Here is a 15,353-nt window from a genome sequence, read left to right on the forward strand (position 1 = left end):
GTCTACTGTATTTGCCTGCAATTCACATTCATTGTTTACTCAAATTGACCACAAGGTGGCTCTCTTAACACAATATGCCAATCTTCATATTTCATTCCATTTTATTTTGATTGATTGATTTATTTATTTCTGTATTTATTTTTATTCATCTGCCATTTTATTTTTGTTGTATCTTTGTATCTGAAGTTGAAGCCAGTTCATCTTATTTACTGTTTTTGTATGTTTTTCATCAGCTACAAACTCGGATGCATCTTTGCATCTTCATCTCGCTGGTTTACATTGACAATGAATGGTAGACTGTATCTTTGCATCTGGCATCTGCCTGTGTGAGTGAACGCAGCCTGGCCCTGGTGACGCCAGATCTACTCTAACCGGCGGACGTGACGTTCGTGCTCATTTTGTTTGTGTTGTTTAAAACAAACGGCGGTTGGTTCTCCTCGTTGTGTTTTATAATAATTCACATACAGTCTGTCATAATTAAAACACTTTGCTCGGCACAAGAATCACCAGAAGGTACGTAGCTACATGTTGCACATAACATAGCAGCTTATGTGTTTCTATTGGATCTCTACGGCGGCTAGTCTGAGGGGTTTTTAATGTAGCCGTTAGCTAAGCTAACGAATAAGTTAAAGCCCGGGGTGTGTGCTACAAAATGAACAGATCTACAAGCTAACGGCGCGTCGCGTCATCGACGCGCTGTTGCCTTGTAGATCTGTTTCATTGGGCCAGCGACAAGAAGAAAGCCTAGAATATTCTCTATTCGTATCACCCAAAATGGACAATTTACACAATTCAATTATGTTAGTACATGTATAGATACTACTAGTAGCTCTGATCCATAGCCCTAATGCTAGTAGCCTAAGTCTCTAATGCAACGGCATTAGAGCTATATGGACCAGAGCTAAGATACTAGATGCGTAATACGTATTGTAATCGTTACTGTGGTGTTCAGCCCAAGAGACATCTCCTTGTAGAAGCTCAAATGTTTTCTATTAAACTTGAGTGACCCGTTAAGTTTGTGATCCATAACGTCAATATAGCCTGTAACTAGCTCTGGTCCATAGCTCTAATAGAAGCAGTAGAAGGCTATGGATCAGAGCTAGCCTGTAACCAAGTTAGCCTAGAGAGCTAGCCTAGAGTCTAAATCTTAGGCTATAACCAAGTATTATCTTCAATAAGCTTTTGAAATTAACGAAACTAATTAGCAGTGATGCAAATATCCTGCATCCTCACTACATTGAGAAAGGACTCGTGGTTCCAGAATATTTTGGTATTTCTTTAACCATTCCTGATGGTAAAAATATATATGCCTCTGTTTAGTGCTGTTTACGTGTACAATTAAGGTTTTTGAGTTTGCATAAAATATCTAATGTGTGTGACATATCTGTGTTGGCCCTTTGTTGTTAGAAAGATACACTCCTGCACATAATGACTACTGTCCATATATTTGCACATACCAGTTGAATATACTGTAGTTCTGTATTTTGGGGGGGAGACCTTACAGGGGTTGACACTATGTCTCAGAGGCACTTGCCCGTTGGACAAGAACAGGTCAAGTTCTACTTGTCCAATGATCCACCATTGCCTGAAAAGTAAACAAAATTAATGTTGGATCCAATCGATAACTGCCGAGTGGTGGCAGTCACTTGGCAAATCTGAATGACTGCAACTGCTACTTGTAAAACGGTAGCATAATTTGTTCTTTCATGAATAACCAATAATAATTAATGATGCTTCCCTATTCAAACACACGTGCCCGTTGGGCAACCTGAAAGCAAACTCCACTTGCCCATACGTTTTATTTACTTGCCACAGGCAGTCGGGCAACCATTAGTGGCAGCCTTGTTTGTCCCAGGGGGATTCATTTTCAGCTTCATTCAGCTGAGGGCTTCTCATCCCAGATAGGCGCTCTAGTTAGGGTCTTGCTCGGGGACACTTTGGCTTTATTTAGACTGTAGTAACATCCAGTCAAATCTGATCTTTTTGCCACACTGCATTTGCAAGAGATCTGTGTTCAGACTGGCAGCCTAGACTTATTTAAGCAAATCCGTTTCCAAACACAAACAAGTCACATGGAATCGGACGTTTACAAATGTGACTTTCAGAGGTGGTTTCATATCTGATTCAAATCTAATTTCAGGAGATCCGTCTCAGTCTGAAAGCAGTAACCTGATCTAAATCAGATTCCATGTGACTTGTTTGTGTTTATACTTACAAATCAGATTCTAATCTGGATGGATTGGCTGTCAGTCAGTCAGTAAATGGGTCCTTTGACACATAGCAGGGGCCTGGACATGAACTGAGGACCTTCTGTTTCCCAGGTGGCCTCTACCCATACCTATGGGCACCTATAGCTGCTAGTCATAGCTGTGAAATGATACTGTGTTGGGACTGGGAGCACTATATCAGATTGTTACTCACCTCATCTTACCTTTATCTTCATCCTATCCTGCTATCGATCAATTAAGCAATCAAGCTTAATTTGTATAGCACAGTTCAGTGTGCTTCACAGAAGTAGTTTAAAAGAAAAAATCTTAAACGCAGGAAGACAAAATGAAAGCAGAAAAAAACAACAACATTGAAACCTAAGTAAAAGCAGTGCTAGAAGGATTTGGCTAATATTTATTTAAAAAAATGTCCACAGATCCAGCGACCCGCAGTTCTTTCCCGGGCCAGGCAGGCTGTTCCAGAGGCTAGGAGAACCACTATAAGCGAAAGCCTCTGGAACAGTGAGGAGAGACCAGTGCCTTAGAGGACAAGGGCCCTGCCAGCCCAGTCAGGAGAGACCAGTGCCTGAGGACGAGGGCCCTGCCAGCCCAGTCAGGAGAGACCAGTGCCAGAGGATAAGGGCCCTGCCGTCCTGGGTGTGTAAATTTCCCTGTGCCTTGACCTAGACCTGTCACAAATTTACATAATCGCCTAATCGCAATAATTGAGATAATCACAATTAAATCTCCATGCATTTTCAAACATTTTTCAAAAATAGCAGATCTACAAGCTTACAACATGTCACTTTTGTGACGTGTTTTGTGATTGCTTTTGTAGATCAACTATTTCCGCTATTTTGTCATTTGTTTTTGGAAAGAAAACATTAAATGTGTCAGTGATTTCTTTGTATATTTAAGTTGTTTGTACTGTGCACTTTGAGATTACGAAGGAAGGCTTAAAGGCAAACGGAACAATACAAATACAAAATTGTAACGTTCCAATGTTCAATGACAATTAATCACCAAGTTAAATGTGTAATCGTGACAGCTCCATCTGCCAGGTGTTCCCTGTGCCTGGACCAGTGGACCTAGAGGGCAGCATGCAGCAGCAGGCTCCTGCGGCCAGGGGCCTCTTGGGGGCGCTGTGTCCCGGGGAGGGAAAGCAGCTGCAGGGGAAGTCCTTCTACCTGGACAGTGTGAAGGCTCGCTCTGTGACGCTGCTCGTGGAGGCCATCGCTCTTCTGGGAGGGGTATGGCGCCACAGCGTACATAGATTTATAGTGTTTCCCCTAGCCAGAAGCTGATAGTGTGTGTGTGTATGTGGGGGGGGGGGGGGGGGGGGGCTTTCACGCATGCACACTGTCACTTGTGCAGCGTGCATGCGTCTGACCCATGCGCACGTGTATGCAACATTTCTGTGATGGGTTTTTTTCTTAGTTTTATTGCAGTCTTTTGCCATAATTTGCCTTTTTTGGCCTATTGGCTGCTGGCTTTGTGGTGGCTGCATATGAAAATGGATGGCAGTAGTATGTACGTTATTTGTTGTGTTGGGGAATTAATTCCACTATCAGTCCTTCTGCATACTGTATAGGCAAAATAACTGATACATACAGCTTAGCAACTAATTAGGTATCATCAGCAATGGAGCACAATTGAAGTGGGACAGCACATCTAAGATTTCCCTTTTTAAATGCATTCAATATGTCCTCAATAAATGTCTAGCTTGTTAGTCAACAACCTAACCAAACCTTTGTGCAACTCAACCGGCCACTGAGGTCGACCTGACTGACTCTGAGATGTTTTGCTTTGTCTTCTGCAGAAGGTTGAGAGTTTTCTGCACAAGGACGTGAGCTTTGTGGTGACTGGAAACCTGGAGGTTTCTGAAAAGGAACTGAAAAGGTTGTGTGTGATCAGCAAAGTGGGCTCCAAGGGGGCGAGTGAAGATGTCTGTCGCTCCACACAGGGAGAGAACATCCACACCCCTCCTCCCAGCGGTAGCCGCGCCCCCACACAGCGACCAGGGACCCCTCGACCTCCGGTACAATACACACTTCAACACTCATTCACTCGACGGTCGTTGTTGGTCAGAATTTTATTGAAAGGATAGCATAGCCCCTTGAGATGCAGCATCTCATTTTAGAGGGCGTCCCGTAAACGGGGAAAAACATTACATACACTACAGTACAGTGCAGTTACACAAATAGACAGTGCACAATAGACAATACAGACATGTACAGATACAGTTAGCTTGCTCATCCTCTCCCACCCACTCCCCCATCCCCCCGACTTTTTCTGGACAAGCATATTGAGACGAGTACAGTACAGTGACAGGGGTCAGAAGTAAACAGCAGTACAGGCAGTGTTAGTAGCATGAACAGGTTGAACAGGTTGTTTTGAGGTGTGAATACAGGGAAGTCCTGAAGCGGCCTGGAGAAGTCACAGATCTGAGAGAAAGAGGAAGGTTGTTCCAGTCAAATGGGGCTTTTTAATGGAATGACTTGCGTCCGGATTCAGAGAATATTCTTCTGGGAATAGCAAAGTAGGGATGTTGAGTATTTTTAAGTGGGTATGAGGATGTATATAGTACCAGTAACTGTTTCAGGTATGGAGGGCAGTTGAAGTGCACACATTTTGTTTGCGCTGGGCATTACAATTTTAAGTGATATCATTTTATGCCCATATAGAGTTCTTTGTCAGGCATGCCCAAATATGGAGTCTGCAGATGTCGGAACATACCGGTGTACTGTATACCTTATCTCTGTATTGGGATATCCTAGTCTATATAAGTACTTTTAGCGCTTTTTCGGGGGATAATTTCTTTCCTAATATTTCTTGCTGTGTAATTCCTACTTACTAGCTCTTTGCTGTGGCATGGATTACACAGTGTCTGCTTCAGACTCCTACGGTTAAAAACATTAATTGACTGCTCCTTAATTCAACTACAGTTTTTCTATAATTAGCCACTGTAGCTACAGTGCCTTGCTCGATGGCACATCAAGGGTATTATTTATAAGTGCAGACGTTTCTCCTTCACTGAGGACAGTGACAAAGTGCTTCTAGTGCCTCTCTGTTTAAAAATAGCAGAATTTCATTAATTATGACAGTGTGTTCCGGCTCATATACCCTACTTATGATCTCTGCCAGGCCGCAGGACCGATCAGCACCACATTTCTTGAGCAGACTCTGCCAGTAGGCCAAAGAAGTACCTACATTTGTTTTTTAAATTTGTTTCCACATTGGTTTTTCCACCATTTTATAATGGAAGAAGAGAGCGGTTTGATCAGGCTGAAAACTTGCCCAAAATAAATATATATTACCGGTATATATATCATAGATGCCTCAGAGATGACTGACATCATAGACCAGTGGTTCACGAAGTGGTGTCCGGAGTCGGGGACCCCCAAAGGTCTTTGATTTGGTTCCAGGCGGTTCCCACCAAAATGTGTTAACATACCATCAAAATCTGTTTAACCACTGTAACCCTATATATACATTGCCTATAAAAAAGTAAAAAATTTGAATATCTTTGATACATTTTAGCAACAAATATAATTGAGAACCACCTAGACAACCCCAGATGGAGTTCACACAGCCTGGCAGTGATATACATGTAGTGTAGCTTTGTACCGGTAGTTTTGATTAGTGTATTCATTCATAGCAACTTGATTTCATTCACATGCTGACATTCATTAGGTGAGTCAAACAGCATTGCTTTGGTGTATATTAGGTTAAGCGTGTCATTAATGACTTCATCTGTGTTACTCTTGCAGCCTTGTGGCAGCCGTGGTAAGGCTCTACTGGAAAAAGCCATTCGCAACAATGTGAGTACTTCCTACTTCAGGTTCATGTGCTATTGTTCAACACGTAGATCAGTGGTTCTCAAAGTGGCGTTGAGAGAATCTCGGCCACTTGGTCACTCCAGCGGTGGTGTTACGATGAAATTGGTGTGCTGCTAAAATATATGACAATTGTGTAGACATCACATAACGTCAGTGTCGGAACATAAATCATTGCGGTTTATTAGCAGAGTTCAACTTAGCGGTATTTGGGCCACGTATTTAATTTATAGACCATCATGTTATGTGAAGACCACAAGATGGTTACATATTTTGTCACGAGTTTTACCGTAACACCGCCATACTGGTATTTGAAATTACAAAGTTTGAGAACCGCTGATGTAGAATAAAATATGTTCTCCAGTGGGCCTAGAGTTAATACGTCTGCCTTGCAGGGACAAGTGACCAGTGTTTTGGCCAACGCTCGATCCTGGGGAGTGAAGATCTTGTTTGTGGATGGTATCCTTTTAACTGTCTAGTGTTTTCTGTAGAAGAACATTAACCACTTGCAGTAAGCCATATACTGTATATGCCCCACAATGCGTCGCAATGCATTGTGAGCTGGTACATTAGCTATAAGGAACGATGGATGTCCAAAACGGGGATAAAAAAAAGATTAAGAAAACCATGCCAGGGTGGTTAAGATATCCTAGCATGACTTTCAGTTTGTATGAATTAAGCAGACATCTTTGATTGGATATAATCTGTTACACCTATGCTTCCAGCAGGTGGCATCTTGTGTATGTGTGTTGAATGTTTCTACTCACACACTTTAGGTTCTAATCACAGTGCACTCTGGAACAATGTTATTGCTTTTCTCCTTAATGCATTTTTAAGATGTCCTTTTATACTTGCAACGCTTATCAAGTTACAGCTTCAACACCAAACACAAGTCACCACCAGAGGTACATTGTCTTAAGACAATAAAGGCACCATTCAGTGTATTGTATACATACTTTTCTGTCCCAAGCTCATTTATTTGTGACATGAACTTTTTTTTTCATTCAGCAGAAGAATTCCACCAGATGTCTTACTGCTCGTGTTATCAAAGGTTTGTTGATGCATTAGTATTGTTATATATTTATTTCCATGTAATCCTGTAAGTATTTCTGCAGAGTTGTTTGTTTTATTTATGTTTTCTCATTTGCCATTTCTCTTTTACAGCTGTATCTTTGAGGTCCCCCTACCTCAAAGTTGAAGATTTGAGCAGGTGGGGTAGCATTTTTCCATTCTGTGTATTTATTTATTTATTTAATTTGGTTCTTTTGCGCACCTATGGAGGAAATTTGAATCCAACTGCAACTCTATCCTTAGAGACCTGTGACTCCACTGTACCCAAGCTATCTCCCAAAAAACAAATCCCTCTAAACTCTCCCTGACCTCACCATGTAAAAAGATCCTATCCTTCCACTACTGACAGACTACAGTTCAGCCTGTGCAGCAAAAAGTGTTAAGTTTAATCCTAACCTCCAAGGTAGGTACTAGTCTGGCTTTTCTGCCACAGCCCTAAAAACATCTGCATCACTGGGAGTCTGCTTCGCTCACCAGCTTTTAATTCTCTGCCAGGACCACCGACTTAGAAAGCCTAGTAGCTAGCCACTCATAGCGTTAAACAGGAGGAGAACGAGAGTGTCAGGGTTTTCACCTAGAGCTGCCCGCAGAACTATTGTTCGCTTTAGCTCCAGAATGGACACTTTCCCACAGCTCAAATTCCAAAATGTGAAACGACAGTGGGGACGGCGGTCACCTGCCCGTCACGGGCAACGGCGGTCACCTGTCCGTTGTTCCTCTTACCCCCCAGTGGGCGTTGTGAAGGCTTGTGTTTCAGCCCCAAGATGAATTTTCTTAATTGAACTTGTTCTGGAGTCCCGCCTGGTAATGTGACGACAAGAGGCTTCGGTGGAGGTGCTCCCCCGGAGCTTGGAGCTCAAGCGGGGGATAAGATTTCTCTGGCAGCTGGGCTGTGCAAGCTCCACTGCCCCACTGCGGCAGGGGATCTCTGTGTGCGCTAACAACTCTATTCAGTGGCTCTGTCATTTCAACCAATTAAAGGGATTAGATCCCATATTATATGAAATTGAACCTGTGTGACATCTGAAACAAGTGGCATGTTTCGGTTGCATAATAAGGTTTTCACATAATGCCATAGTACGGCCGTCATCCCTTTAACCACTTACACCACCCTGGTGTCCCTATTTTGGGCATCTCAACATAGGAGAAAACGTTCAATGTTATTCAGGAATAATGAAGTCGGAATCATAACATAGTGGACTTAGTAGATTGGCTATTTTCCAGTAGCCAAAGTATAAAATAGTATATTAACAAATAATAGTATATTTCCTCAGCTGAATTCAACAATGTTTAATTTGACCTCGTTCTAAGCTCTGATATTGAAATGTCTCTTCCTGTTGTGTCACTAGGAAATTCAAGCCCGTACTTCTGCAGTCCATGGCTATGCCAACTCTGTGTTATGTGGGTCGCTTTAGTCCTTTTGAGCCCCCTCCTCCCCCTCGGCCAGAAGGAAAGACAAAAGAGAAAAGACGAGATAAGCCCAGGTTTGTTTGCTGTATAATGTATCAGGCATACTGACTTGAGAAATCGGCTAAATCAGTTAACCTCCCTTCAGTTTGCATTTGTTTGATATTTTCCACACACTGCCAAGAGATTCCTAACAGGAAGTTTTGAGATACTTCGGAGCCTCATGTACACCATGTCTTTGTTCAACAGGGATGGGGGGAAAGCCGTGAGAAGCAGCCAAAACAAACCCCAAAGTGCAACTGGTCTTGACCCTTTACCTCGCCAGAGCCGAAAAAAGGACACAGGCTACTGTGAATGCTGCCATCTAGCCTATGACAATCAGGAACAGGTGGGGCTGTTTGTCAAAATAAATGTTTTGTGTTTTAGATGATTGTAGATAGCTTGTCGGGAACGAATAACTAAGTTGACTGGATGTAGCTATGTCAGAAGTCACATCCATTAAACGCACCTATTTTTATGACATTCCGTTGCTATTTATCACATAACTTGTCCCGGTGGAAAAGTGAAACCTAAAGTTTATTGTGTGATGTCATGGGTCTTTGTTGTCCCTCGCAGCACTTGCAGTCGTCTGAGCACCGTGCTTTTGTCCTGGATGCTTCTAACTACCTGGAAGTGAACCAACTGGTGGCTGACATGCATCCAGGTTTCTCTCTCCATCCTCCACAGCAAGCACGACTAGCGCGGCCAACCCGGTGGGTTTTACCACTTTTTTTGCTTGTATATGTACTGTACACATTTGATGTTTTCCCTAAATTTAGCTGGTGTGGCTTATATTCAGGTGTGCTTTATAGTCCGGAAATTACGGTACTTTTAAAATAATACCAAATGAACTGAAGACTATATTGATTTTAATAAAAAGATTTGAATTCCAAATGTATGAAGTGTCTTTGTCAACATATATTGTTTTCTCAATAGAGGATCTATTTCACATTTAATTTATCACTTCAATGAGTTACCCATAATGTTAACGGAGCAGAGGGGAGACGGCAGACAGAGAACCTGTCGCTTTTAAGGACGTCACTGCCTTTACGAGGCAACGAACGCCGACTTTGAAGAGTGGAATTCTCAATAATGCATCCCGAATCCCGATCCCGACTCACTTTGTTGAGTTTGTTCATTCATGTCTATATTTTGAACATATTTTTGTCACAGGCTTACTAATATGTTCTACCTACCTCGGAGCTGCGATGGTGTGTTTTACCGTTGTCAACTAGTTGTATAAAATTAACTGGGCTGAATAGTTGGTGTGACATATCCTGACATTTTCAACTACCTACTGAATTCCCCAGATGAGTATTAATAATTAGTCTTGCAAGCCTGTTTGGATTATTTCCCACAAATACATAGCATATAAATTGAAATACAGTATAACAAATATATCTGGGAATTGAAAACCTCAAGGGATGCGACCGTGACGTATTAGTGAAATTAGGGTATTTTATGATGCCTCTCATAGGGATTGCATTGGCAGCTGCAGTACACCGTTGAAACGGACCAGAAGTGGGGCCACTGTCTCATTTGGGTGGCGTGAAATTTGTAGTCCCCGTGTGTGTCTATGCCATAGAAAGCATAGGTGGACCCCAGGCTAAGTTTTGGATAACCAACGCAAAAAATTCTAAATTGACACCGATGCTTTACCAATTTTAATGGGTTAACTCTTAAAATGAAACCAAATGTACCAATAAGGGTACATTTGGTTCAATTTGTTCACTGAGTTACAAATTGATGCAGGTATAGATAAATAAAATCTTATAAAAAAAATTATTAGGATGAGCCTCCATCCAACCCATGGCTTCTTGAGCTAGCTGAGGGTATTGTGGGCATTTTAAACAGTTTTAAGCTGCACTAGTCTACTTCTCATTGTTTGTCCCATGCACTGACATTTACCAGTGCCTCTGTTTATGTTTATTTATAGCTTATATGCTAATAACAAAAGAAAATCAATATTTATTCATTATTGATTTTGAATATTGAAGTAGCCGTGCAATAAGCAGGATAATATACAATGAACTGGTCAGATAAATGATGCAGGCCTCTAATGCAGAGCTCCTGCCTTTACCCTCCTGCCTCTACCCTCTAAGGCAGAGCTCCTGCCTTTACCCTGAAATAAAAACATCACTTTACATTGTACATACATACATTCATACATCGGTAGATGGGTGACTGGTTTGTTGATTTTATATTGTTGATTAAGACATTTTTTGTTGATCTTGCAGGCTGCCAACAACTCCTCCACCCATTCAAGTGCCCAGTCCAGCTGAGCTGGAGTTTCTCACAGATGTGGAGGCGGAGCATGCTCTCCAGGCCCTGCTGATCCAGGCTCAAGCTCCAAGGCCTCATACGAAGCCTCTGTTCTCTAGCCCGGCTGGCCCACTTCCAGACGCTGACAGCCAGCCTTCCCACCCTAGTCCCACTGTCCCACCACTGGGCAGCCAGCATTCACACCCTAGTCCCACTGTCCCTCCACTGGCCAGCCAGCATTCACACCCTAGTCCCACTGTCCCTCCACTGGGCAGCCAGCATTCACACCCTAGTCCCACTGTCCCTCCACTGACCAGCCAGCATTCACACCCTAGTCCCACTGTCCCTCCACTGGGCAGCCAGCATTCACACCCTAGTCCCACTGTCCCTCCACTGGGCAGCCAGCATTCACACCCTAGTCCCACTGTCCCTCCACTGGGCAGCCAGCATTCACACCCTAGTCCCACTGTCCCTCCTCTGGGCAGCCAGCATTCACACCCTTGTCCCACTGTCCCTCCACTGGGCAGCCAGCCTTCCCACTCCAGTCCCACTGTGGGCAGCCAGCCTTCCCACCCCAGGCCCACCATCCCTCCACTGGGCAGCCAGCCTTCCCACCCCAGTGTCCTAGGGTGTCCTAGGTCCCCAGGCACGGACGCAAATAGCGAGCCCTTTCACTCCAGCCCCGCCACACCTCGACTGGACAGCCAGTCCGATGGCCCCTTCTCGGATGTCCTGCGGTCCGATCCCCCTCTTCTAACTCCCTACTCAGACTCCCCTGACCGTTACTGCCTGCCACCGGTGCTCAGCCCCCAAGTCCCAGACGACCTTCTGGAGCCCCACAGCCCCTACTCACAGACCCCCATTCTCAGTCCCCAGGTCCAACTACGACCCCATAGTCCATATCTACCCGAGGATTTTGATATGGACATCTGTCCTCAAATGACAGGGAACGGAGAGGGTCAGTCTATGTGGTTCAACAGGTTCATGAACCCCAGCAACAGTGATGAGCTTCCTGGTCAAACTGTACGTAGATCACGGTCCCTCCCTCGGCTGTCAGCGATCGTACTAAATGGCGGAAAGCGTTGCTGTTCGGCCAGTCCCGAGTGCAAGCCCAGGAAAAGGAGGAGGGTTTCTTCGACTAGTTCCCAGAGGTTGCGATCAATCTTTTGCCCCGTTACCTACAACAACAAACCAGAGGACAATGTAATGCCAGTAGTTGAGGCTGACTTACTAATAGACATGCCAGCAAACCACACCTCAGTCTGTGGCGCTGCATACAGCACTGTGGAACATCTTTATTTTAACACAGATCAACAGAACTTTGATCGCTGTGCAGACAAGCTCCATACAGGTCAACTGGCTCTTGCCACGTCCCTTGTTCCTAGTTTACAGAATTTCCCTTCGTGGTTGGGGAACATTTCAGGTCTCCGTAGCACGTCGGTTAAACCAGAGGAGACACCTACCTGCGTTGGGAATCTAACCGCACAGATGCCTGAACTCGTTATTTACTCTCACTGCTCTGTTGTGTCCAGTGAAGACTCTCACATTTCCATCTCATCGAGCTTCGCCACGGAGATGGCTGCCTTCTCCCAGTCGTGTTCCGACTCGGACTGGGACAGCGAGCTGCTGGCTCGGCTCGACCCCAACGTTCAAAAAACCTCCCTCCGGCCCACTGACGGAAGTCGCGTTCTGGACCAGGAGCTTCTACACAGGCCCTGCACCGGTCTGAACAGCAACTATGAGTCCCGCCTGCACTCTGCACTCCAGTCGCCACCGACCCCGCCGCGCTCGTTCTGCGGGGAGGAAACGGACCCGTCTGCGTTTTCCAGAACTGTGATGCAGATTGTTGAGGTTCAGCATTGAATGTGACGTTTTCAGGTTTTACATGAACTAAAAGACTTGACTTTTATGAATTAATTGTCTTAGTGATTCTCGGGTTTGTAACTGCGTGCCCACCTCATGAAATATCAGATAATATGAATAAGTATGTGTAAATGCCTTATAGTTATTATCCATATAAAAAAATATGAGCCTCTATTGGAGGTTTGCGGATGAAATAATGGCTTATACCACCACTTTTAGAATTTTTATACTTTGTTTTAAAGAGCTACTTTTTTTAAAAGATTATTAACTATTTCCCTGCCCCTGGCCCGAATTCCCCCCAAAGACGCACATCGGACACCAGTCCATATTTTGTATGTTGTGAATGTTGCTGACTCAAGGCTTTCTGCAGCTATGTCCGGAAACACGCATCGGTATTGAGAATTTAATGAGGCTATGCTGAAAGGGACATTACTCAATTAGCTTAAGTGCTGCTGTGTGTCTGGACCGGAGCCCACTCATGCCTCTGTCGACCGTCAAACAGGACTTAATGTGCCGAGGGGGAGTGTGGCGGCCGCGCCTGTCGCAAGCCTCAAAGCTGTCTAATGAATGTCAAAAGGTCTTTGTCTTTTTTGAAGGTGGTCCAACAGTACTGCTGTTTTGGAAAGGCACCTGCTGCGTGTGTGCAACTGTGCGTAGCGTGCACACAGTGCCTTTCTCACCACGGTGTACTGCAGCTGCACCCATGCAGCCGTTCCATATGACCATCGGTTGTTTCTGTCGGATCTTTGATGATAATAATAATAATAATGGCTTATGAATTTGATCAGTCACCTGTCAAAGAAACTCCTTTACTCTGAATCATCCTACAATATGTACAGTATATTGCCGGCTACCTGACTCCCAAGATTCTCATTACAAAGAGTACTAATATCTGCTACTTCTTCTAAGATTATTAGAATACCGGTATATACAGTAATCCCATGTCAGACTTGCAAAGTAAAAGGCAACACTTATAATGTATAACTTATACAAAAAGAAAATGGGCAGCTCTTTGTGCAATGATGTGCAGATTTCATTTTGAATTTTAAATAAATGTTTTTAAATAAGTTTAAAATGTTCATTATTGTGAGATTGCCTCTTGGGGGAGAAAAAAAGCTGTTGCTGAAGGCAAGCTGTGTAAACCAGTAAGTGGCAAGTCTACTTGGCATGATATTCAGCGACTTATTTTAGTCGGCATGGCAGGATTTGTCAATGTGTGGTTAGACAGATTGAGTGTCGATTTATCTCAGAATGTTCAAATAGAGCCGTAGCACTCGGGACTGTACAGTGTGTTATGTGTCTCATAATGCTGACAGCGTGCTTATGGTCTGGAGAGGAGAAGAAGGCAGCACAGGGAGGGGAGGAGGCGTCGGAACATTCAAGGACATCCAAGCGGTTGGGTCGATGTGTCTTTGAGCTCACCACTCCTCTCCCTGGCCTGCCTAGCATCCTGCTGACAAGCACAATATTTGATACCCAAGTACCCAAATAATTTAAGTTTTTTTCTTCTCAATTCAACCTTTAAACTGCTTTGTCCTTCTCACATCTAGCATCTCTCTTCCATCATAGTCGAGGCAGGCAGAGGCTGAACCATCTCTTGCATCCGTGAAGGAGAGAAGTTGTGGTGCAGTGATAACATTATCACAAGGTCCGTAATCTTTTTTAGCTTGGACAAGCAGTTTTAAAGTACCGTGCCTCGGGTTGAAGTGACAATCACTTCACACTGTCACAACATTTTTGCTACTTTGTGCATTATCGTATGAATAATTTATGTTCACTCAGATGCCACAGTTGGATGTTCTAATATATGAATTATATATATCTAAAATATAATATTTTGTATTGTGCTAGTGGAGGACAGCAAAGAAAAGCCTGGTTGCAGAAACATTTAAACATCTGAATAAAAACGCATGTTTTACTAGAAATTCCGTGTTGAGGTGTAATGTAGCCCCTTTCGGGACCCTTACCGTTTCTGAAGTTTGGCCGACGGTAGGGTCCCTTAGTACTTCTTCCACTCTCCATGGTAGACAGATGTACATAGCCTCCGTTCACGCCACACTGCACTCCGCTTGAGTGTTAGTGAGATGTTTCAAAGATGCATAAAGCGGCTATAGGAGACCGCCGCGGTTTATGCCATTTCATACAAGTTGCGGCGGTCTCCTATAGCCACTTTATGCATCTTTAAAACATCTCACCAACACTCAAGCGGAGCGCAGCACGGTGTTGAACGGAGGCTATGAACATCTCCCATGGAGAGTGGAAGAAGTACTGAGGGACCCTGGGGTACCGACGTCCAAAATTCTGAAACGGTAAACCAGGGTTCCGAAAGGGGCTAGGTGTGTTGCCCTCCTTTACACTAGTTATCAACGTGATCTCTATCCAGATATCCAGATTTAATCCACATTAATGTCTGGTTGTTAGAGAATGCATTTACATCGTACGATAGTGTCGTGCAGCGAAAGTAGCCGTGTACATTATTTCACTATTTTTAGGCCTACAGTGATGGAAGGTGGCAGGTGTAGGACTGTTTGAAACTCATGAATAAGGTATTTAATTTGGTTTGTGAGTGAGTGGAAGCCAAGGCATTACTTGTTGGCAGCCTTGTTGGCAGCCTGCAAGATCAACAATTAGGCTAGACTAATAGCTATTAACACCTGACCTAACTACT

General features: G+C 43.9%; 1 protein-coding gene across 3 annotated transcripts; it reads left to right on the forward strand.

Annotated features, from left to right (window-relative positions):
• The first annotated feature begins 409 nt into the window (after positions 1-409).
• LOC308332695 (uncharacterized protein) lies at positions 410-13,709 on the forward strand. 3 transcript variants are annotated; one of them, XM_080788711.1, is made up of 13 exons: positions 410-513; positions 2,645-2,864; positions 3,256-3,457; positions 4,027-4,245; positions 5,978-6,028; positions 6,439-6,502; positions 6,881-6,948; positions 7,052-7,094; positions 7,208-7,253; positions 8,464-8,598; positions 8,771-8,909; positions 9,137-9,273; positions 10,798-13,709. In XM_080788711.1, exons 3-13 carry the CDS (start codon positions 3,308-3,310, stop codon positions 12,683-12,685), a joined length of 2,940 nt encoding a protein of 979 aa, XP_080644837.1. In that variant the 5' UTR covers positions 410-513; positions 2,645-2,864; positions 3,256-3,307; the 3' UTR covers positions 12,686-13,709. The 3 variants fall into 3 exon arrangements, with proteins under 3 accessions (XP_080644837.1, XP_080644839.1, XP_080644838.1); XM_080788713.1 differs by having other exon boundaries at positions 7,055-7,094; XM_080788712.1 differs by having other exon boundaries at positions 3,269-3,457.
• Positions 13,710-15,353: the final 1,644 nt, after the last annotated feature.

This window comes from Protomyctophum bolini, assembly GCF_963924005.1.
Source record: "Protomyctophum bolini genome assembly, chromosome: 18".
Lineage (NCBI taxonomy): Eukaryota > Metazoa > Chordata > Actinopteri > Myctophiformes > Myctophidae > Protomyctophum > Protomyctophum bolini.

Excerpts from the sequence above, each read along its gene's own strand:
- LOC308332695 (XM_080788711.1), top strand. The coding sequence starts at position 3,308 with ATGCAGCAGCAGGCTCCTGCGGCCAGGGGCCTCTTGGGGGCGCTGTGT. Across the intron at positions 4,246-5,977 it reads CAGGGACCCCTCGACCTCCG|CCTTGTGGCAGCCGTGGTAA; the intron begins GTACAATACACA and ends TTACTCTTGCAG. Across the intron at positions 7,254-8,463 it reads AAAGTTGAAGATTTGAGCAG|GAAATTCAAGCCCGTACTTC; the intron begins GTGGGGTAGCAT and ends TTGTGTCACTAG.